Source organism: Punctularia strigosozonata, assembly GCF_000264995.1.
Source record: "Punctularia strigosozonata HHB-11173 SS5 unplaced genomic scaffold PUNSTscaffold_1, whole genome shotgun sequence".
In the NCBI taxonomy this organism is placed as follows: Eukaryota; Fungi; Basidiomycota; class Agaricomycetes; order Corticiales; family Punctulariaceae; genus Punctularia; species Punctularia strigosozonata.
Window position 1 is genome coordinate 222,360 of NW_006767433.1, and position 23,640 is coordinate 245,999.

General features: G+C 55.7%; 5 protein-coding genes and 1 non-coding gene across 6 annotated transcripts; 3 read left to right on the plus strand and 3 right to left on the minus strand.

The window, feature by feature from the left end:
* Positions 1–506: 506 nt before the first annotated feature.
* PUNSTDRAFT_123337 (Aldo/keto reductase) lies at positions 507–2,439 on the minus strand. Its single transcript, XM_007378025.1, has 9 exons — positions 2,191–2,439; positions 2,012–2,135; positions 1,914–1,950; positions 1,673–1,858; positions 1,409–1,604; positions 1,154–1,349; positions 1,042–1,089; positions 845–975; positions 507–781 (listed from the first exon to the last, which is right to left on the minus strand). The coding sequence occupies exons 1-9, from the start codon at positions 2,231–2,233 to the stop codon at positions 696–698; spliced, it is 1,047 nt and encodes a 348-aa protein (XP_007378087.1). The 5' UTR covers positions 2,234–2,439; the 3' UTR covers positions 507–695.
* A 371-nt stretch (positions 2,440–2,810) lies between these two features.
* On the plus strand, positions 2,811–2,895 carry PUNSTDRAFT_t1. The gene has a single exon. It is a non-coding gene; the product is annotated as a tRNA-Asn (tRNA).
* A 16-nt stretch (positions 2,896–2,911) lies between these two features.
* Positions 2,912–4,404, plus strand: PUNSTDRAFT_48236 (DUF602-domain-containing protein). Its single transcript, XM_007378026.1, has 4 exons — positions 2,912–3,217; positions 3,286–3,483; positions 3,554–4,195; positions 4,257–4,404. The coding sequence occupies exons 1-4, from the start codon at positions 3,158–3,160 to the stop codon at positions 4,263–4,265; spliced, it is 909 nt and encodes a 302-aa protein (XP_007378088.1). The 5' UTR covers positions 2,912–3,157; the 3' UTR covers positions 4,266–4,404.
* Positions 4,405–8,248: 3,844 nt separating this feature from the next.
* PUNSTDRAFT_59614 (heterotrimeric G protein alpha subunit 4) lies at positions 8,249–9,584 on the minus strand (the record flags this gene model as incomplete). Its single annotated transcript, XM_007378027.1, has 6 exons — positions 8,249–8,309; positions 8,365–8,549; positions 8,606–8,677; positions 8,733–9,000; positions 9,057–9,430; positions 9,495–9,584. 6 exons carry the CDS (start codon positions 9,582–9,584, stop codon positions 8,249–8,251), a joined length of 1,050 nt encoding a protein of 349 aa, XP_007378089.1.
* Positions 9,585–18,969: 9,385 nt separating this feature from the next.
* On the plus strand, positions 18,970–21,397 carry PUNSTDRAFT_123340 (uncharacterized protein). Its single transcript, XM_007378028.1, has 4 exons — positions 18,970–19,103; positions 19,159–19,705; positions 19,758–20,451; positions 20,519–21,397. The coding sequence occupies exons 2-4, from the start codon at positions 19,206–19,208 to the stop codon at positions 21,050–21,052; spliced, it is 1,728 nt and encodes a 575-aa protein (XP_007378090.1). The 5' UTR covers positions 18,970–19,103; positions 19,159–19,205; the 3' UTR covers positions 21,053–21,397.
* Positions 21,398–22,565: 1,168 nt separating this feature from the next.
* On the minus strand, positions 22,566–23,529 carry PUNSTDRAFT_117074 (uncharacterized protein). The gene is made up of 5 exons (XM_007378029.1): positions 23,460–23,529; positions 23,337–23,388; positions 23,223–23,282; positions 22,697–23,139; positions 22,566–22,642 (listed from the first exon to the last, which is right to left on the minus strand). The coding sequence occupies exons 1-4, from the start codon at positions 23,502–23,504 to the stop codon at positions 23,003–23,005; spliced, it is 294 nt and encodes a 97-aa protein (XP_007378091.1). The 5' UTR covers positions 23,505–23,529; the 3' UTR covers positions 22,566–22,642; positions 22,697–23,002.
* Positions 23,530–23,640: the final 111 nt, after the last annotated feature.

Here is a 23,640-nt window from a genome sequence, read left to right on the forward strand (position 1 = left end):
CTCCGTCCTTGAGTAGGACACGGACCCAACGCGGAAGCGCGAAACGGCGATATTGAGGACTTCTAGATGAGAGATGCGATATAGGACGACGAGCATTTCCGCGTACCGAGCCAGGCGCGCGTCAAACCGCAGTTGACGCAACCGAAGAAAAAGGTCGATATCTTCTGTAAAGGGGAGGAAGGCATGGAAGACGACGTCGAAGTCGATGACATCGGTGAAGGCCATGTACAACGAGCTGACCCTCCGAGCACAATAAAGGTGTCAATCGCGCGCGCCAGTTCCTGGATAGCAAAGGACAGACAAGTCCGTCAGCCAACCGCCCAGGAGCGCAGGGCGCGGAAGGTCGCCAACTCGTGCAACTATCTCTTGAACCTGGAGCGCGCGGTGCATTGCAGAGACGAAGTCGGGTAGTAGTGGAAGTGAGCATGCGGTCGTCGCGTTGGATAAAGGAGTCGCGTATCATCGTCTTCCGAAAATATCACATGGCCGGCCAAGACCGAGCTTTTCAGTAGGCGAAGATCTCGCTATGTAGTGCTCTACAATATCCAGAGCACGCGGGCCCTCACGAACGACACTGGGCGTATTGTACAAACATTGCTTTTGGCTCTCCGGGCATTCCCCGCCGAAGCTCAGACGCGTTTTCAGGAAGCTACTAGTACAAAAAAAGTACCGCGTACAGCTGATGCGTGCGCTGTTCACGAGTGCCCGGACACCGGGCGGGGTTGGTATGGCTCCTCGAGGCGTTTCACCTCCTCCTCGGTCAGGGTGATCTTGGTCGCGGCTGCAAAGGTGTCAATCATCATCCAAGAAGGAAGGCGAGGGTGTCCTCGCACGAGGAGCGTACCGACGAGATCCTCGAGGTTTTTGAGGCTGGTGGTACCGACGATCGGGGCTGTGACGCCCTCCTTGCCCATGCTCCACGCGACGGCGACCTGTGCCATCGTGATACCGCGCTTGTTCGCGATCTCTTCGATCCTGTAGCGACGGGCTCAGAAATTGGGAATCGCGCACGCGTTGAAAAAAAAAAAAAAGCTCGCTCACCGCGTGATGACTTCTTCGGCCCCGTACCCGAGGTAGCCGTTTTGCCATCTAGGAATAACGCGTTCGTCAGCGGCACGATGGAGTCGCGCGCAGATGCCAGGCGGATGCTCACGGGTCGGTCTCCTTACGCTTGGTGGTCGCGTTCAGCGGGCGACACACGAGCCCGCGCGCGAGCGGGGACCAGGGGATGATACCGACGCCGAAATGCTTCAGCGTCGGGAACATCTCGCGCTCCTCCTCGCGGTAGATGACCGAGTGGTGGTTCTGCATCGACACGAAGGGCGTGAGGTTGTGGGTGATCGCGTAGTCTGGACACGGTCGCAGCGTCAGTTCCTCGGTGGGGAGATGGGGTGAAGAAGGAGCGTACTCTGCATGACGCTGAACTGCCAAGCCCAGCACGAGCTCATGCCGATGTAGCGCACATAACCGGCTTTGACAACGTCGTGCAGCGCCTGCATCGTCTCTTCGATCGGCGTCTGGGAGTCGAAGCGGTGGCACTGGAGCACGTCGATGTAGTCCAGTTGCAGCCTCTTCAACGACGCCTTGACCGAGTCGAAGATATGCTGTGAATCCGACAGGATGAACCATCAGTCGTGTACGAGAGAGGGGGTGGACGTGGACGTGGACGGACCTTGCGGCTCAGCCCATGTTGGTTGACGTAGCCCATTTTGTCGACGTCGCTGAACACTGTGTCCTCCTCGTACGACCGCGCGACGGTGAAGAAGACCTTGGTCATCACAACGATCTCGCCGCGAGGCAGGTTAAGCTGCTTGATCGCGCGTCCGAGGATCTCCTCCGACAACCCATGCGAGTAAACCTGCAACACTTTTCGTCACGGATGCGAGGAGTCAAGTGTGAGAATGTACACGTACGTTCGCGGTGTCGAAGGTGTTGATACCAGCATCGTATCTACGATCCGTCGATACGATTTAGATTGCGCACTGTTCCGTATGAGAGTGCGATGACGTACGCAGCCTTGATGTGCTTGATCGCTTCCTCTTCTTCGAGGACCCAGCCTTGCCATTTGGGCGTCCCATACGACATGCATCCCAGAATGAGCTTGGACACCTTTAAACCGGACTTGCCGAGGCGCACTGGAGCCCCAGCGACGTCAAGCATGATATACCATGCAGAATTTCGAGCACTCACCATATGGCATCTCCTTCTTGACGATGGTGGTGGTAGTAGACATATCTTGGATATGGTGCTAGTGATTACGGGATGTGCGATGGGCAGAGGAACCTGGGAAGCGGGAATGAAGATGGCAGGTGTACCCATGAACCTCTTATAGCGCAGTAACCCATTCGTGAACCCTATCTCATAGGGTACGCAGGTGGATCGCGCGGGTCGCATGCCAGTCAGCACACGCCTATTCGTTCACGTTGCGTAGCCGTCCCGGCGTCCACCCCCCGGCTTGCGCCGCGCTTCCCGATGCATTCACTTTTATACTGCCTTCGTAAAGCCTCACCCACCCGGTGGGGGTCACGAGCATGTTTCGCCGCGGAGCTCGACGCCCAATGTTCAGCGTTCAACGACTAGAACAATCGATGCCCAGGTCGCTCGGATAGCCAGGCAAGGTCGAATCCCGGGTAGGACGCGTCGCGAAGTTGCCATATGAGTCGCAAGTGGAAAAGCACCGGTGCCATCGCTTGCCATTTGCTCATGCGTGCATGTGACCGTGAAAGGTGCGACACAGCCACATGTAAAAGGAGACTTGATTAATTTCTGGCCTGGGTTGATGACCCACTGAGATTGTTAGATGCTCCGTGTGCCCCATGGCTGAGTTGGTTACAGCGTCCGACTGTTATAAACTTCGGCATCGGAAGGTCGTGAGTTCGAGCCTCACTGGGGCAGTGACCTGGTACAAGTTCTGATGTGCACTGGATCGCTTTTTTTCCCTTTTACGTGCTTGCTTTCTATTCATCGTACCTTTTGCTGGCCAAATTATACTCGTGCACGTTTGGCGTGCTATTCAGGGTTCAGCGAATGTAACCCAACGCTGATTCAGCGCCAATGGCTGTGCAGGCATTCACCTCTTCGTCTACTGGACCTACGATCGTCCCTCCAATCCCCATTTCCCTCCTTTCTTTCTACCCTACGGTACAGTACCAGAGTCATGGGGAATGATGGAGGAAGTATTCCAGACCGGCGCGATCTCGTACGCACAAAGCCAAAGGTACGGCGTCCGATGTCGTTCCTCCCCGTCCCTCGCTAACTCAAGTCGTTGTCTCGTCGTTGTCGTAGGCCGAGCAAGCGGATAAGGCGAACCAGACTCGCGCTCGATGGCACTTCTGTGCGCTGTCGAAGAAGCCGCTCCAGGAACCCGTCGTGTCCTGTGCCCTCGGCAAGCTATACAACCGAGAAGCCATCATCGAGTACCTGCTAGACAAGACGGCCTACGGCGATGGACAGGAGATATGCGGGCACATACGGTCTCTCAAGGTGCGTCTCCTCCCGTCGTCCGCATCCGGCCGTTTCGCGCTCAGTTTCCAACGTATATCACATTCGTCAGGACGTCAAGACCTTGAAACTGACCCCGAACCCCGCGCCCCGGTCCACAGCGGACACCACCTCCGACGAGTTCAGGCCCCAGTTCATCTGCCCGCTCACCGCGAAGGAGATGACCGGCGCGCTTCCCTTCGTCTATATCGCCACCTGCGGCTGCGTCTTCTCGCACGCCGGGCTCAAGTCCCTCGCCTCCTCCTCGCCCAAAGACTCCCCCAAGGACTCGGCCACTCCTCCGCCCGCCGAGCACAAGCAGCTCGACCTCTGCCCGCAGTGCGGCGCCAAGTACGACAAATCGTCCGACGTGCTGCCCCTCAACCCCTCCCCGGAAGAGGAGGAGAAGCTCCGGCTCGCGATGGAGCTCAAGCGCGCCGCCGAGCCCGCTCCGACGACCAAAAAGGGCGGCAAGAAACGGAAAGCGGACAAGGTGGAGAAGGGCGAGGAAGGCGAGGCGAAGAAGAAGGCGAGGCAGCCGGTGCCGAGCATGAACCCGTCGATCGCGGCGGCGTCGAAGGCGGTGGTATCGAGCCTGGCGATGGAAGAGGCGAAGCGGAAGGCGGGCATGAGCGATGCCGTGAAAGAGCTGTATGCGAGCAAGGACGGCCCAAAGCGAAAGGAGACGTTCATGACCATGGGCACGTTCACGAGGGTGCGTTCCATTCTAACGTTGTTCAGACATATTGCGCTGACGGACTGCCTGTTGTATACAGTATGCGTGAAGTTGGTATTCTTTCGCTGTGTCGGATCTTTGGGTACGCAGGGTGGACGCTGGCGGGTTGGGCTAGGGCTAGAGGTTGCGTGTATCATGATTTGTATCTCTATTCGATGCAACCCATTCATTAATTCGGACATATCTCCCATCCAGCCTCTGCCTGCCGTTTGTGGATGACGAAAACGTTGGAATCAACGCTTCTGCTGCTGTCGTGCACACTAGAGACATAGGACAACGCTTTCGCTCTTCTCATTCACCGGCATCTCCAAGCTGCCGCTGTGTTTGGAGTTGGAGTTTGCTCTGATACATTACCCCGACGTCCGACATCCCCGTCCCGGCCCACTCATGTCCCGCTACGCTTACCCCGTTTCTGCACAGGAAAGGGGAGTGAACGTCTCCCCACGTCGATGCCCCAATCTTGCCGAACTGCGATCCTGGTTCGGTGGTGGTCCTTCAGCGCTGATTATGCACCGGACAGTCTTCTTGTGCGCCATCTCTACGATTTGTCTGCGGCAACGAGGGCGCGGAGTGGCTTTTACATCGTCTTGCAACGAATCGGCATGGCGCTGCGCAACGACGATGCCGAGGACGAAGAACCGGTCTCCACGGGATGCCTCGAACAGCCCACCATACCTGCAACTTTGGGTCGGCATTGCGCTCTGCGCATGACATCAAAGGATACAAGTCTTGTTAAAGAAGCGAAAACGCTCGAGTGTTATGAACGACAGCCACCACCACTCATCTCAGAAAGCCATAAACCACAAACTCGACCCCAACTTCATGATCGTTACAACACTCACATCTTCTCGAATGGGCTTCAAGTTGGCGCTGGCCGTAACCGTGCCTCCCCACCTTCGCCACCGCATAATGCGTAAGCCGACCCGCGTTTGCCTCTCGCTCTGAGTCCGGGGCTGCCAGTGATGGAACATTGTGCGACGTACAGTTCGGCGGTAAATGGTGCACAGGTTCGGCATGCGCAGACTGCCCCGATGTGAAGAAGAGGAAGATCTGAGCGCCGAGCACTTTGCAAATGTGTGGTACAACACGCCAACCTCTGTCAATCCATCCGCAGCTATTCCGTGATCTCCACCATAGCGACGCGCGCCCGAGAACGGGCAAACGTCCAGTGTGAAGGCGACATGAACGGATTCAATCGCGTTCCAACGCATTAATACCTCGTTGGCGATCCGTTCCTTGTCCGACAGAGTACCGGGCTCCGATCGTATTCATCCAGGCTGAACATGGTATACGACGTTCGGAGTTCATATACTGGCAAGTGCGATTGAATGGAAACCTCGACACGCGCATATCTCGGTCAGGCGATTAGCGAACACGGGATGGTATCTTCTCACTCAACACCACATCTTCACTCAGAACGTCTACGCTGATAGATGTGAACGTCTCTGTCATTAGACAAGGAGACACAGTGTCAACGATTTGCTCTCCGACGTCAACTGAGGCGAACGAGAGCGCTCCTGGAACATGATTTCGAGTCCATCTCTTCACGAAGTGTCGTTCTCGGAATATAGGCACAGTGGTCTATACATCTGCACGAGCCTCTGTGCCGCATACCTGCCATATGCGTATGATGGCTCAACTTTCCATTGCGTGCCTTGTCGGCGTTGGTGACCGGTCTCGCAAGTTACTGCGGCTCTCAGCGTCGACTGCGTATAAACCATATATAAACCTCGAGGTCCAGAACGAAAGGTGTTACTGACACCGGCGACGATGAAGTGCCTGAATCATCCGGCCAAAGCCCGTGATATACGTTGCCGTTTCCCGGGCAAATATCGCTTCCCTGTCTTTTCTGCGACTCTGAGAATCTTTGCCACTTCCTTGATACCAGTCGTCGTGGCATCCCCACGGATGTCTCGGACTTTCGACGCAAGGAACGTCCGATATGGCCACGGTCTCCGCTAACGGCGCCGGCTTACATGTATTCATATGTGCTTTCATTCGCCTTTCCACGGTTCCTGATATCCCGGAACTTTGTTTACCGCAATCGCCCGTGCTCTCTGATGCTGGGAGGCGCGTCTCGTCTCCGCGGGTTATCTTGTCCACGAGAAAGAGCAGTCTTGTACCAGCGCCGCGATCGAACACGGTAGCGACCGAACCCTACCTCCGTGACCTTCAAATTTGCTCCAGTACCATTGCGTCTCGTCCACATTTGCCCGAAGGGGCACGTCCTGAATCGGGCTCACACCGGCTTCCCATGGGCCGCTGTAGAAGATTGCTCACACGGCGCTTCTGTGGACCACCGCGAACGCTTCCCCATTTCGGTACTAGTCCCACTTCAGGAAAGCCCGTTCTCGCCTGTTCTCGCTCGACATTACATTACGACCGCGAAGAGAGAAGAGAGAAACGGAATACCCAAAAGATGAGAGAGAGAGAACATCGCTGCGCACGAGAACGCGGCGCTGCCATCTGCAATGATTTCCCAAAGGGTGCACATGTCCAACGAACCTGGCTGGCCAACTGTCCACTCACGATGACACGTTGCGATAGCCCTGGGCATGCAGACGCCAAGATTTCCGCCGGAAGGTGCGCCGAACGGTATCAAGCCAGCTCCCATCTCCGTTCGCCACCTGTCTGTCCCAAACGATATGATCCCCTCGAGAGAGAGGATGCCGAACTCTAATTGGGTATCTCCATATATTCGCGTCAAGCAACGGCCGCACGGTCCTTTTTCTCCCTCCCTGACATCCGCACCCACTGCGCATCTTGTCGCATTGCTCGCAAGTCTTTGTTTCTATCACCAAACCGAATAAATACTGAACACTGCCGATACAACAGAAAGAAGAGACCACAACATTGTACGGTACGGCCACGTCCACGTTACAGATGCGTCGCATAAGTTACTAACTCCTGACAAATAACACAGAAACCGAAACACATACAAGACATTGAAACAACAAACAACACAGTAGAATTAGTACGTGCATATGCGGCCCCATCTGCCAGGATGGAAATACTGGTGTGTAAGTCCTCGAACGTCGTGTGGTCGTACAACAACAGGGTGGATTAATGGTCGTTGGGGATTAACGCGAATGATGAGAGGAAGGCAAAAAGCGTGATGGTGGATGAGAGGAGAGAGGAGGAGAGCAGGCGCATACGCCAGCGACGCGAGCACGCCGGCGGGAGAAGACATCTTGACGAGGCTCCTAACGAGCCTCGTGCCTTCGATCGAGGTACGTGGCGCGCCACATCGAGTCCAGGCGTGTTCTATGTTGAAGGCGGGATCGTCCATCGTCGACGTCTTCTTTTTCCTTCCGTGTGGCGCGAGGTGTCACAACATGATCTCCCGAATCTACAAGGTTCACCTCGAGATTAGCGTCTTAACTTCCTCCCAAGGAGCCATAAAATTTTTTGTGGGTCCGCGTCGCTAGCCGGGATAAAGGGAATACCCAAAAGAGAAGAAGGAAAGGGAGGCGTGGAAGAAGGGGGTCGAGTACGATGACAGGCGACGTACATTTTTGCTGATGATTGCACTAGACGTCGGTGCGGGCCGGGTTCGCAGTTAAGTTTGTTCAGGCACCGAGGGGATGGGATCGATCGTCGTGAGGTTAAGATAGAGTAGAGCCGATTTGCATTTGCACGTCGCATGTTGGCACATATCAATGCAGGGGATGATTGATCGAGAGCGAGAATCCAAGATAGAAAGAAAAAGAAGGTCCAGATGAGTTTACGAGTTGCATGAGAGGTTATGCGTGATAGGAGAGGGAGCGAGCGAGCCAGGACCAATAAATCCATCTAGACACTTCCATCACGTTTTCGAGCGACAACATCAGCGAGAGGAGGGTATGAAAATAGAAGAGTGGTAATAAGACAACACGTGTGAAATGGAGTTGAGATGATAAGAAGGGACAGGAGGAACGATTCGAACGAGAAGGAAGAGCGGTTTTAAATCAACGCGGCATGTTCGAGATTGGACCGTAAGACGATACTACCCAAGGGGAATGAGGGAAGAGGGTGCGGGAGAAAGGAAAGGACTCACTCCTCCACCGCCGCCATTACCACGCGAAGCATGGCGGTATCCGTCGCAGTAGTGATGCTGGATGAAACATCAGTGTCGTCTCCCAGCGTCGGAAGGTATCAGGGGGACGTACTGAATGTAGACCTCCCGCTCCTTTGACCGACCGGCCTTCTGGGCTAACCGCGCGAACCGCTTCTTGAAGTACTCTCGCCCTGCACGCACGTCTCCTGGTTCGCCGTCGAAGTCAGGGAAGAAGTTCTTGATTGATGAATGTTCTATTTTCTGCTCGAAGAGGTCGTTCTTGTTGAGGAAGAGGATCTACATATGTATGTGAGTTGGTGACCTCGGGTAGACGCATATATGCATGAACGCACGATCGACGTTTGCTTGAACCATTGTGAATGACATATCGAGTCCCAAATCGTCATTGCGTCTTGCATTTGATTCTGGAGAAATCGTCGTCAGCTCTCGCTGGTGCAGGATAGCGTCGGGGAGATTTACCGCATCCTTATCTTCGACAAGGCATTGGTCATAACCACTGAGGCTAACCAAGAAGAGTATGCTCGTTACGTCTTGGAAGCAATGTATCCACTTCCGTCGCTCGCTCTTCTGGCCGCCGACGTCCACCATGAGCATCTCGTGATCTCGAAGGTCAAATGCAGTCTCCGTGATACCGATCGTTCGCGCGCGGGTTTGTACTATGTCCTGTTCGGTCGGTACGTATGTCGGTTGAAATATGCGATCTATATGGCTGTAAAAGTATGCAAGACTGGACGTTGCCATTAGCATCGTGGGGCGGACACATCCACAGGACAGTAAACACACTTCTCAGGTATCGCAGCTTCGTTCCCCCGCTCGAAGGCCTTCTTCACGTTGACGTCATTCCATAAAGCAAGTAAGGGTCCCTTATATGCGACCGGGAAGGGCTCGCCATCCTTGAGATCGGGTGCGTTCTCGACAAGCTGGACGCACTCCTGGTGCTCGTCCGCGACCTTGAGATCCATGTCATCCATCGCCTCCAGGAGCGCATATAGGCCATGCGTGATGTTGTTGAAGACCAGCTGCCGATAATACTCGATTTCTTGGGACGAGAACGCCACACGATGTATGAGGCGCATTTGCTTAAGTATCGTCGACTTGCCCGAGTCGCCAGAGCCGAGCAGGAGCACCTTCACTTGGTGGGCGAGCTTCGTCTTGGCCTACAGACGACAATGTCGTTAATACGGCATAGGTGGCGTGACGATCAATCGGGGGCCAGCTCACCTCCTTCAGTTCTCGCTCCGCCTCGCGATGCAACCGCTTGTCCTCCTCGGAAATCTCGACCACATTACCCGACGACAGACAGGCGCCCATAGCGTTAAGAGGAGAAGGTAAAAAGTGAAGGAGCGAGTATGACCGAGCGTGCGGTGTCGGCGGAGGCAGAAGGGCTTGATGATCTGGGTGAGCGTGGATAAAGTTAGCTCGGGCGTGGGCGGGCGCGCTCGCTGCGTATGGCGATCCTCACCTACGCTTCACCGACGTCGTCGGCACGTTGTGAGGCAAAGTGGTTGAACGTTTGCGGACCGGCGGGACGGGAAGACGAGGAAAAAAAGATGAACAACGAACAACGAACAGGTTGAAGGCAGGGCCACGACCTCAGTCCTGCCAAGGAGCGAGAGAAGCCACAGATCGTGGCAGTGACCAGAATAATGCCGGAGCTCCCACGGTCAGATGATGTTTAATTAAACGACGTGATCCTTCGCTTAGCCCTCAGCTCCAGCGGGAGCCCGCCAAATATCGGTTCTCTTGTCAATTGGGCTGCAACGGATGGCGCTTTCTGCGAGAACGACTTACGGTCGGAACGAATGGAGTCAGCACGCTAGTTTTGTAGCGTAACAGCGGCCTTAGCAACGCACCGCGGCCGCGAGCTGCCTATTCGTGGCAATTCGCTTTCGTCGGCATGATGGCTCGATTTCCGTTGTGTGGCGCGCTGGTCGTCGCCACAAAGGGTCCGTTCGACCTGCAAGCACTTGCCGAATTCGAGCAACCGATCACTCGACAGCAAGTAGTAATCGCTCTCGCTAAGTCGCAAGCGCCATTGTAATGCCGGGCATGTTATGTTGATCCTTAGTATTGATCATCAATCAGTCCATGCTAAGGAGCATCAGAAACGAAGAGACACATCGTACCCACAGCTCACAATATCACGCGGTTTCTCCCGTGCTACACACTACCCGGCTGGGTTTATTGCGTGCAACTGATGACGATACGTTCCTTGTTCCTCCTGGGGCCTGAACTTGAACAGTCTCACGGGATCTGCCGTCGTCGTTGGTCTTGAGTCATATCCTGGCAATATTCGCTGCGGCCTTTCTGTGTCGTTCGGGCCCAGTCAGGACCTGGGCAATTTCTCCAGAGAAAATGAGCGCCTCGGAGCTCACGGAGCTGCGCATATTGCCCCGCGTTTTGTGGCAAGATGGGATCGCATGGCGCAAGGTCAATCAGCTGTCCGTGGCTTCCCCCAGTCGATGAAGAGCGTTCGAGGGTTGATCCGACATGACAATCATCATTCGAAACGCGCAAGGGCTCGGGCGCATGTCCGATGCCACAGGCCGACTGGCAATGCCCGAACAAGTCGCCACGTCTTGATTGCATTCACAGATGCATGCCATCTCGATGGTTTGCGAGAGTTTAGCGCACTTGAGCCTACTAGCTGCTTCTACCAGGGGGAGGGGACTTCGAACCGCTATTGAACCCTGTCGGTCGAGGTGAGAGCCCTTGGATCTCGCTCCGCAATGGTTACTGTGATTACATGAAGAAACAGCTTGGCGGTCAACACGGCTATGGTATACTTTGCGTGAGGAAACTGTACGGCGTACTCGTGGGTTCACGCGTACGTATTGCGCGACTATGCCAGACGTATCACACCTTGCCAGTCACCAAGGCCAGTGTAAGAACACCCGCAAACAATAACATGGAAGTGCCCGCGTAACCTGCGCGTATGTGCCCTGGAATCTTGTTCAACTCCCTGTCTGCTGACCACAAACTATCGGCGGCAGACACTGAGATAGCTGCTTTCACCCGTGCTGCGGTGTATGTTCCGTGCCGCACTCTGGACCCGATCCCCACCTCATCGGACCCCATTACCGTTCAGGCCCTCGCGTTCTAGACCAAACACTGCCAACCGTACATGATGGTCCGTTACGTCGAAATCCCACATAATCTTCAGCCTCGACGAAGACAACGCTAATACCGTGACTGCCCTGAAGAAGCGTAAGATACGCCATCATGTCATCCTTCGCCGGTCCGGAGGGCGCTAGGCACGACCGCCTTTACTCCCCTTACCCATGTTTGTGTGAAGGATCGAGAGCGGGTACCTCAGGCGCAGAGCGGCTGATGCAGGTGAACCTAGCCGCTGCTTTCCGTATTCCACCGCCGCCGTTGAACTCAAGGTACGATATGCGTTCCAGTCCGTCGTCGTGGAGAGATTGTGAACAATCACCGAACGCGGTGATAGAATAAACGAGTGATACCTCCTCTTCGAGTCGTCTCGTTCTTTAGGTTATGTTTCCATTTCAATGTCCTCCGGAGACTGTGGAGACGCACCAGACGCCGTATTGGCCGTTTTTATACCTCGAACGAACGGTGCATCGATGCGGACTATACAGATCGATTCTGCACGCTCCTTCACCAGCGCACGGTACACACGCTACTCGTATAACTCCAACTTAAGCTTTGGCTTGGAGTGGACAAACGTACCGCCGCTGGTCCAGACATCCTATCTGTATACGGCCAGGCAAGGCCTCGTTCCACCTGTCGCCCTTGGATACTCTGATAATCACCGAATTACATGGAGGCTAGTACCGTCCCATACTTTTGGCCTACTCGGCGGAATGGCGCAAAGATTGGACAGTTAGTTACCAAGACAAAATGTGAACACCCTCATGACACGGTTACGATTTGAGAATAGGTGAGTGTTTCGAGCGCGATATCGGGACGAGGCGACCGCGATTTCAACAGCATCCATAGGTCTGGAACCTGACCAATGGCTGTCTTCTTCGACGCACGAATCGCGTTGTCCGAGAGACCTCGCACCATTCATCTGGTCGTTTCCGCTGGAATACCCCAGCATGGTATGGTCTCGTATATACTTCGCCACATTTCTCATCTACCGCTCGAGCCGAGTAGCGCGCCTCTCCGTTCCTAGCTCACAGGCTCCCATTCATTCATATCCAAGTAATAGATCCTCTCACCGTGCGACGACAAATCTCATCTCAATATTTAAGCATGCCTAAACATCGTTGCCAGGCAATATCTCTTTCATTTACGGGCTCAGCGAGAAATTTCTGGAAACTAGTTACCCAGGTTCATTAACCTTCCGCCGGGCTTCGATTTTGTATTTTCTTCGCTCGTTGCTGCTCAGGGGTACCGTTGTTGTGTGCCCAGCTGGCCGGACAGCTGAAGGCGGTGATAGTGTTGCATATTTACCGTACGAAGGAGGACTCCCACCTACATTCGAGCTGCGTCTCACAATCTTCTCGACATTAATCGCTTCTTAGGAGGCGTGGGCACCCGTATATAATGAACGTCGCAGCCTACGTCTCGATATCTGCGCTGCTATCGCTCGCATCGTATCGGCATGCGAACATCGCGAGTATCACCTCCACCGAAGCTGAGTCTGCTTCGACATTCCTTGGCGTTTCACGCACATTCCACTTCAGCTTCAGCATCGCATCGCACAAAACAAATATCATATATGCGTAACGAGCAATGATTGGGCTACCGATCCCCGCTTCAGCAGTCCTCACGACGTTTTGTCTTTTGCTTTTTGTCAGGCGACTCTCCCACAGCTTCGGAACCCGTTTTCGAAGCTTCCCTCGTGGTGATACGATTCTGTCGGTTTCTCTGGAGCGATCGCCGTAGCCACAGTTGCACGCGAACAGCGCGAAATTTTTCATGTGGTGGAGAGCTGGACGTCGGTGACCGGCTGCGCCTGACCTTCTCGCTTCCTCGGATCATATGCAGCCACTACGCCGTTCAAGATGAGACTATAGATATGAAAAGGCGTGCCTGTCTATACCATGAGATAGCCTGGGCCTCGCCGCATTCACGGCTCTGGTCACCCCAAAAAGCCTAAGACATCAGTTCTACTGCCACTGCGCAGAATATTGGGATCGAAAGTCAGATAATGACCTCACATGCACTCTTGTCATTCAGTCTCGCGCGCCAACCCAGCACCGACGTTCAGGTGTCAATGGAGACAGCGGCAGGCGAGACTCAAACAGAAGCAACAGGTCCGGATGGTCCGATTCTCGGTGGCAGTTTCCACGACGCCATGGTCATAATGTAACTCCAGCGTAGGTGTCATCCATTGCGTCCGCTATTCTTGCGGCGATGGGCGCTAACACGTGGAGTAAACCGCGCCGGTCGGGACACTCTAAAGTAGTCGAAGGCGCATGAACGCATGAATCATTGAAATGACGATTATAGGCTTGAACTCCCTGCTTATCTCCACATCGTCCGAGTGCACCCCAGACTTACTGCGGATACCGTACGATCGTTCGTTCCGCTGACAATGCACGTCGTCGTTCTTCCCCTGCGAGAATCCACAAGGTCACAAAACTCAGCCGCCGGACCGCAATACCGAGATGTATTGCCAAGCTGCACGATGATCGCTACGCCGCAATCGAGATTTAGCGGCAATAGGATAGGACATAGTCACTAATGTTGCGCCAACTCACCTGCGACGACGACGAAAGGCAAGAGCGATCTTGTTTTGATAAGAATTCATCAACAAGCACTGTTTGACCCCAAATAGGTTCGTCGATGAAGCACTCCGAACGCTGATACACTCCAGACGGCGGTCCTATTGCCCATGGAAGCCGCTCGTCAGAGACCGAATCCGTGAGAGTTGCCAGATACAGACGCACGTTCCCTGCGCCAGAAGGGATCCCACGGGGTTGAAGCAGGGAAAAGCGCGGGTCTCGAGAAGTCGTCAAGCTTTTCCGCGGCAGACCTGCGTTGCCCGAAATGCGTCCCCAAATGGGCAACTGCAGGCTGAGTAGATTGTGAGGACCGGGTCATATACCCTCGAAACGGAAGTCCTTTCTGTAGCCGCGCAAGAACTGACTGGGGACAGCAAACTTCCATAGCTCATCACCGTGCCAGCCGTAGGCATCGACGAGAAGACGCTCGGATGCCCCCTACTCAAACTCCAAGAGAACCGGCAGGAGAGGGAAACTTGAGGTGTATATCCGAAGTAGAGGCGAGGCAACGCGGGTCTTGTTCTCTTGGAGCATATCCATGGTTGGAAATAGCGAGCACTGAGAGAAGAAGTCGCGATGGCGCTCCTTCCTGGGTGAATTCGGTGCCATGCAACGAGGCACGGATCCTGCGGAGGTTGATCTTGCGAGGCTCTGGAGTACTCTGCGGATTTAGCCAATCACCTCGACGACCCATGGCCTTGTCCATGTGGAGGCGAGATCGCAGTGCTGGATGCGTAGCGAGTGCCACTGGGTTAACACGTTCATCCCGAGCATAGGTCAGGGTTTGTGAATCCGGCAATATGGAAGTGAACCGGAAGGACAGAGATGGATGCTCAACTCACGTTGCTCCGGTGGTGTGGTTGGCCCTGGTCTGGCTCCCGACGGCCGCCCCTCCACTAACGCCATTCCTCCATCAGCTGGCCGCCAACTTGACGCCAACAATCGGACAGGCCGCGTTCATATCCGCCCCCACCGCCGTTCCGCGTAGCCGTATCAAGAATCACCTTCTGGCCTCCTTGACCAGATCGGGGTGCCTTTGTACAGGGCTATGTCAAAGCTGCGCCCCTTACTTAGATTCGGCGATCCATCGGCAGGGGGCGTACGAGTTCCTGGTCGCCCTTCCTCAGATGCAGAAAGCCGACTCTCCGCCGTTTCGTTCGCCGCTTGCCTTTTCGGGCCCGAACCCGTTCCATTTGGCTTCCTGCGGCCCAGGCCCCGCTTCGAATTCCTTCTCGCACACTCTTGAATCTGATAATCATCTTCGGCCTCTTCCGACGCACAAGAGAGGCCGTGGTTCTGGGCGCGTGCTTGCCGCAAGCGACGTCACCATGGCGCGGATGAGTAAAATGGCATGGCTGCTTGATCGCTGCGGCGATTGGAAGAAGAAGAATTCAAGAGAGAGGAAATAGCGACCCGTGACATATTGAATTATACATACCGAATTATACATACCGAGCCCAGGTTTTATACAGCTTTGCCTTTTCGTCCGCGCGTTCTCGAACCAAAAGCGGGGGCAGAGTTCCATATGAAGTGCGAGGATCACGGGGGCGACGTGTGGCCGGATTATGATATCCGCCGGATATGCGTATCCCGCGAAATACGTGATGCGATCTCCCTGATGGGCTCAGAACGCCGGCTGTACCGGCCGCGGACGCGATGAGGCTAACGTCCCGCGACCGGTGCAGCGGCCGTAGACTCGAAAGAGCGAGGGGCTTCAAGGTGGCCTTGCGCCGGCGGCGGGTCGTATGTAGTACGCAGCGGAGGTGATTGAGCGGGCAGCGATATCCGAACGAGCCGTCGCCGCGATCAAATCCGTTCACCATCCCTAGAAAATTTGGGAGAATGAAGAAGAATTCACGAACGGTCCGACGTACCACGCTGGAGCCGCCGTCCGGCCGATGATGTTTGTCGTTGCTGCGTATGTGAATGATCGTCAAAGCGCCGTCCGCCGTTGGTGCAAGGGGACCGAATTGCGCACGCGATCGTACCAACGAACCTGTTCGCTCCGCGTGGTTGTGCTCCTATCATGAGAAGCCTTGGGGCTTCAGCAAACGCGGCGGCGGGCGTGCATCTTTTCGCCAGAGAAGAACGGGTCACTACTACTGGTCACTGCTGTCACCGCGGCTAAAGGGATAAGGAGGATGCTGTTTGGGCAGTTACGAGAAGACGCCTTACTACTGTCATGGCTATTGACAACCATATCGTACATTCAATCTCCGGAAACGCGACCGCTGAATGCGATGTAACAACAACACAGAACAACAACGTTACTTCGTCCCGGCGCGGCCCTTCGCTCGCCCGGAACGGTACCAAACCCCTGGGATGATTGAATCAGTATCACGTTTGGACATCGGCTTCCAAGGTTCAGAACGGAGAAACAGCCCATGCTGTCTAAGTTGACCTATCCAAGGGATGATGTTGCTGCGGCAGGCTGAGAAAAACGACCCCATGTTTAAGCGCGCGTCCCGCGGATTCAGAGATGACATGGCGCTGTTGGCGAACGAGAGGCACCGTGACCACGCCAATTGGTTCTTCGTGTGTTCGCCTCGGTGAAGACCGAGGAAGGAAGGTGGATTACGTTGACAATGACACACGTACTGGTACTGTAGCTGAACATGACACGACTCCATCAAGCGACAGCTTGATCACTCCGACGCCGTGAGCGGCGGGCGAAGGATCGCCGCCGCGTGTTTATCGATGGTTCACACATGGGTAGCGCAACGAACAACCCGGCGGGGAACTAACGAGCGGTACGAATGTACAAACGTTTCTCGGATAGACTTCAAGGAGCCGAAACGGGTGTGTGGGGTGGGGTGTCGCGCGTCAGCTCGAACGTCTCGAGTTCATCGCGCGACATCGGAGCTAATCCGAGAGGTGTCGGTCCGGCCTTGTGGGGGTGGCGTGAGGACGGTACGAAGACGGGGTAAGTATATGTAAGGATCGCGCGATCAAGTGGGCAGGGAAGGGGACGTGGAGCCCGCCATAGCGGGAAGCGCGAGAGACAGAGCCCGAGATGGCCTTATGTCGGACAGAACACCGCTATGGGGTTCCTCAGCAGTACATACAGACGGTCATATCAACCGAAGGTGCGGATCAGAGGATTCAGAAAGGAGTGCACTGGTCAACAGAGAGCCGACCGCGACGGCGCGCACTGATGATGCCGTAAAAAGAGAAAGGAGAGAGAGCCGTGCTGTCTTGTTGTCCGCATTCGACTTCGCAGCGTGGTGCCGGCCGGCCGCAACGAGTGGGTTCAGAGTGGGCACAGGCGAGCCGGGATCCCACATGATGGGCGAGAGAGCGGAGCGAGGAAAAAACAAACGAGGAACAACAACAGGAGAGGGGTGCGATGCGATGCGTTGCTGCGCAAGTTCGAGTTTGTTGGGATGGGATGGAGAGATGCGCGGCGTCACGGAGATCGAAGCCGTCACCAGAGAGAAATTGCCGGACGTGGACGCGATATCATCTGCTACGTAGCACGCCAGCCATCGCCAGCGATGCATGAGGTCGAAGACGTGGGAACTGCTGCGCCTTGCCCCGCCGCCACAAATAGGCGCAAACCCGAAGGCGGTAAGTTCGATCGTGGGCACCGTGGCAGCTGCCCTTTTTGCGCGCTTGGTCAAGACTACGGAGAGATCAAATCTGGCGCGGCGCGCCGTTGTGATCTCCTGAACACATGCACACTTACGATCGAGAGAGAGAGCGCGAGACGACTAGAGACGAAAGAGACCAATCGGTACGGTATGGCCGAGCCAACCGACTGGAGGGACATCGAGGCCTCTGCTGCCGGCGGAGGGTGGTGGCGCTCAAAGATTGGAACGGATCCGAGCCAAGCCCTTGCGGCAGAACAGAGATGGATGGGTGATCATGTCAAGAAGGTCCTTAACGCGAAAAATGTTATTGCAGTTCGGCCCCAATGATGCTATCGCATAGAGGCTGGGCCGATTACATTGATGCCTTTACCTTACCAGATTAGAGTGTGTGATGCTGCAAAGGAAGCTCGGTGGAGGCGGCGTGGTCGGGGCAAAAAGTCTGTTTCGATGTAATAACTTGCCGCTATCAGAAAAACCTGTAGAGCGGCGCAGCGCGGTAAGAGAGTTGTCGGGTCCGGTCACTACTCCTGAACTGGGTATAGCTAGTCCCGTTCACGCGCATCGAGAGAGCGATCTGTCCGTTTTGCTATCAGAAAATTGGGCAAGCGAGAATCCACCCGAGACGGCGACCAAGGTGGGGAAGAAGACCCGCGCGCAGGGGGAGTCTGAATGAAGAGAGACGAACGTCGGAACACGGTAGTAACGAGGGCGAAAGTGACACGGACACGGGTAATTTTTGGGACGGACAAGGCGCCGAGGAAAGCCAGGGCCGTCGGGAAGGTACGCAAAACCGTTTTGGTGGAAGCGGTGGCGCCAGAAAAGAAATGGCTAAAAAGGCGTTAGCGGACCCAAAGATCACGCCGGCGGGGGGTCCTTTGACGGCGGAGGGCTGTTCTGGGAAGGCGACCTGCCCCAACGGGACAGGGGCTTGGGGGAATCTCTGGGGAATCCCCTGTGCCGCTCCGCCGAACGCATGCACGTGAGGGCGGCTGCCCGATGCGGGAGACCTGATGAGTGGATCTGAACAGGCTCAGATCTGCAAAGGCGAGCACATTTTAGGCGAAAGAGTCGTGTGGAACAGGAGCTGCGCTAATCGCGCGTAGACGCGTGCCCAGCTGTTTCTTGCAACCGCTCTTCTCCGGAATCACGGCTCTCGTCGCAGCCCCCTGTTTGTCTGGAACCGGAAATGCACTCATTTTCGACTCTACCGACTCCGAGTGCTTTGAGATGGCCTTGAATAAAATATGGCACTCCGAAGGCCACCAATCCTTCTCCTGTCTGCTGGCTAAGACCGATCCACTCCTCCCCAACCTCGTCAAAAGCGAACAGGTCCATGCAACTTCCGCTGAGCCCCTCCTGCAAGGTCATGAACGCGACGCTACCCTCCCTCTCCTCGCTTTCGTCCTGGTCATCATGGAGAGAACCTAGACATGACGTGACCTCACTGCCGTCTACCTCTACCTCTCGTCGACCGCCACAAACCCAGCATGCGGTTACCCTACCGCCGTTCCCGCTATTGGATCGCCACTTAGCTCGTCCTCGTATGTCCTTGGTCTGCTCTTGGTGTACATGAAATGCTCATACACGCGCTCGAAGTTACCCCGCATCGACACGAATCCGATCCTTCATGGCGAAGAGTAGATATGACGCCTACGCGACTACCGCCCATCGAGACGAGCCGCTCGCGAGACACAGGGCTCTCGTCCAACTTCGGCGACTACGTCCAAGTCGGCCCGCCGAGTCCGTCGCCCGCGGCACAGATCGCGGAGTGGTTCAGCGTGTCCAGCACGCGCTCGGCGCAGTTCATCGCGGAGAAAATGTGCCAGATGGTCTGCTACCTTTGGTTCGCGAACGGCCCGCCGGCCTCGGCGCGCGCGCGTCGCGATCACTCGCCCTCGCACTCGTATTCGTACAGGCGGACCGCGTCCTCGACCGCCGCGCTGCAGTTCTCGGCGTCGCCTCAGTTCGTGTCGTTCATGCAAAAGCTGCTGGAGACGACGCAAGTCAGCCAGTCTGTGATCGTCCTGTCGTTGCATTATATATATCGATTGAAGGAGCGTAACGCCTTAACTAATGGTCAACCTGGGAGCGAGTTTCGGGTGGCCGTCGCCGCCCTCATGATGGCGAACAAGTTCGTCGACGAGTGAGTGCTATCGATATACGCTATAGGTCTCGGCATTGACGGTCTCTTACAGCAATACGTACACGAACAAAACATGGTCGGAAGTGTCAGGGATCCTCCTCGACGACATCAACAGGATGGAGCGGGAGTTCCTTCGAGGGATCGACTTTGGACTCTACGTGGACAAAACCACGTATGAGTCGTGGCTGAACCTGCTCAATGGCCTCGTGTTGGCGAAGGAACGCGAGTCGAAGCAGTGGGAGCAGTCGAAGCTTCGGCGGCATCCGCGTGCTCAAGCCCTTCCCCATCCCATGCCGACCCCTCACGGCACGTCGTACTACGGCTACGCCGCCTCAAGACGCGTCCCTACACCGCGGGCGCGTTCGTCATCGCCGTCCAGGCCGACATTCAGGCCCGCGGACGTTCAGATGGGATCGTCCGGTGCCCCCGCTCCTCTTCATCTGCCTCCCGTCGGCTCAAAACGATCCGCGAACGACGCGTTCTCCCCCACATCGGCGACGTTCACGCTTCCCCCTCTGAAGCGGCCCGCCGGCGTCTCGCTCGAGATCCCGTCTTCCACCTCGCTCCCCAAACCCCAATCGATCTCGCCCACCGAACCCCTCTCGTCCTTCTCTCAACTTTCGCTCACCGCCCAGTCGACTTCGACTTCTCCCGCCGCACACGCTACGCCCGCCAAAACGGACGCCGCACGGACGCTCGCAGCGCCATATCGGATGGACCCGTCGAGGGCTCAATACGCGCCTTCGGTCAGTTCAATGTTCCACAGTTTCGATAAAGTCGAACACCCGATGCTAATTGCGCATACATTCACAGATCCTGCATTACTATTCGCTCGCATGTTCGCCTACGGATCCCGCCACAGACGCCGAGCTGCCCGAGAGCCGCGGCCAAACCTACGCCCGCAAAACGCGTCTGCGGTCGTACCAGCCGCCCCAAGCTGCCGCCGCGCCGCCGCCCGTACCCACGCCTTACTCCTACGCGCCGCAGATCGTGCACAGCGCGTCGACGAGCCCGATGCATGTCCACATGGACTTTGCCTCCCAGCACCATCGTCCCAATCCGTACCCGACCTTGCCTCAACTTCCGAGCTTCGGCGACTCGGCGTGGACCCAACCGGCGCGAAGCTTGAACTCGCCGTACGCTGTTGCGCTGGGGGGTGCAGGAGCGGTGGACAACCGGAGCCCGGAACAGGCCCGGCAGTCCGTTCCCTCGGCGCCATTCGCGAACGCTGGTCCCCCTGGCGTCATATTCCATTCTCCGGCGGACAGGCCCGTGTCGTCGGGTTATCAGCGTGCATCGCCTATGTATGCGTATGCGGATTACTACGGACGCGGGCGGCGGACGTAGGTGGGGGCCTGGGTGTTCAGGCCCGCATTTCTTACACGACGGCTTTGTTTTTGTTTTTTTCACGTTCATATGCGGACTCTGTCCATCTGTACCGCTTCACGATCGCATTCTTTTTCTTCTTTCGTGTTCCTCCCCCTTACGCCATCATGCAATCGCAACGAACCCCAACCTTGACGCTTTTTCTCGAACTTTTGCACCCACACACAACCATCAATCTATCTCCTCATTCATATTGGACTCGGCAGCGCATATACATATACACATACACACACCCATCTTATCTTACCCGGCTTACTCTGCCCAACCCACGCATATATCCACACCCAAATTGTTACATCACGTCCCCTCGCATAAATTACCACGACGTTCTTACCCTTCCATCCTCCTGTTCCGCGTCGCATATGGTTTTCGCCGGGCTCCATTCGAGCCTGGGTTTCCGGCACGCCACTTCCATAGAAGGCACTGTATTCAAAGTTTTGTACCAATACGCACCATATCCAACTGTACTGCATTGGGATATGCATAATGTTTTCATAATTTGCCCGGCAATCCCCTTCCGTTTCGGCCTGTGCTTTTTTTTTCGTGAGATATATCATGTGGAGAACTCGGATGCAGTACATCCGGGAGCTGTGTGTGCACAAGGGGACGGCATGGACACACACGCTCCAGCTTTTTTCTCGCTTGATTTCCTTCTTGTTTTTTTTCTTTTCTCGGCGCCTTGCATTGATGGGGGGAACGAATCTCTTTTAGCTTGCAGATACGTGATCGTGAGAGAGTATCTCCCTCCATACAGTACAGTTCCTCCCTGGCCGCTATTATTCGGAACGCGGGCACATTGTCTCATTTCGGTCGGACAGCGGAGGTCGCCCCTCAGATCTGTTTCTCTCCTGAGATGGACAGGAGAGGCTCGCGTATATATGTGGTGCCTTCCATCGTTCTTGTTCATCACGCCCGGCGCAAGCCAGTGAAGGCCGCCGGACTCTCCGCTGCATGCTGTCTCGTCCGCGCTAAGCCACCATCATAGAACCCTCCGGAGGAGGGGTCACTCCCGTCCGCAAAGGGGGGTTACTGTTGCTCCTGATTCATTTCGCTGGAAAGCTCCGTTGGAAAGGGGAAATGCCGGCTTTATGGTAATGATCGCTGATTGAAGCGCGTATGATCGTGGACGGATGATGCAGCATGGATGGGATAGAGACTAGAGTGCGCACAGTGCGGGGCCAGGAGGTGGCGGGAGCTAGAGCGGCTGCGGATGAAGAAGATTACTGGGGCTCACAATTAGGCGTGGCATGCCGCTGGCGCTGTATGTATATCTCGGTCGACTTGATATCCCGCGTTGGCGCACACATGTAACGTTACACGCAGTCGATCTGCCAGACGATCCGAGAAAACTACGTGTGCAAACGCGTCAGCGATGCCCTGCACAGACGCGATTGGGGCCTAGCCAGCTCTCGGACCGCTTGAGACGGAATGGGTGGGCGCACGAGGCGGTTACGCTTGATTGACAGTGGTCTTGCGGAAAGGTATCCCGATTTGGGCCACTGAATGCATGGCGCTGCACATCGGTAATCGCGAGCCCGTGTGACCGGGTGACTTTTGCCGTAAGACGCCGCGCTCACTACTGAGAGACCGGATCGTAGTCCCCACCTTCAGCTGGTCGTAAGATGCATGGCTGTCTTCAAATTTCATCGATGCTGGTGCAAGCGGTGAATCGTAGAACCTGGGGCGTGGTTTCTACCCGAGTTTCCATAGAACCGAGCGGCGGATAAGCTAACGCAAGGCAGACTGGAGATTCAATAAGTGGAATACCGAAGACGACAAGGCACCATCGACGTTCGAACGATTCGCGAGGCATCATTACTCAGGATGCGCAATGCGTTGGAGACACGCAAGCGAGGAAACCGAGCCTCCACGGCGATGATGGGTGACAGCGTTCCGGCAATCGTCCGAAGCTTAGAACGTTGCCGCCGACATGTCCGCTGCGTCTTGCTTCAACCTGGCAGCGGCAGCTGCTTGCTCGGCTCTCAGCCGCGCCAAGTTGGTATTTTGAAACGCGAGGGTGAACTGCCAGCCGGATAGCAATCCTGTCACTGTAAACGAGGTTCCGAACGGTCAGCATGCGAGTCCACGTAGACAATAGGGATAAACATGACCCCGTCATATCAAAACTCACAAGCGAAAGAGAGGATCGTGTTCGTCCGATTGAACCGGAATAGCCTGGAGCCCACGATGGCTGGGATGAATGTGGTAAGCAAAACTAAGTGAAACCCCGATAGGTTACGTTTACCTCCGACTAAGCCTGCGGAGGCGCCAGCGAATACGCCATCACGGCGTGCTTGCTACCCGCGGATAAGAAGGTTTCGGTCGTGAATGGCTGCGGTTAGTTTGAATACAGCATCAGAAAACCTACGCGATAGCACTCAGCAACGGCGGCTTCGTCCACACTTGATGCCATGAGAGAGCCTGTTCGTGATAAGAAGGAACCCTGCACCTTCTGGCTGCTTGGAGTATCAGCGTATGATTCACGGATTGGCCGCGTAACTTAACTGGGGAGAGGTGACCTGGCAAATGACCGCGGTCACGTTGGCGCA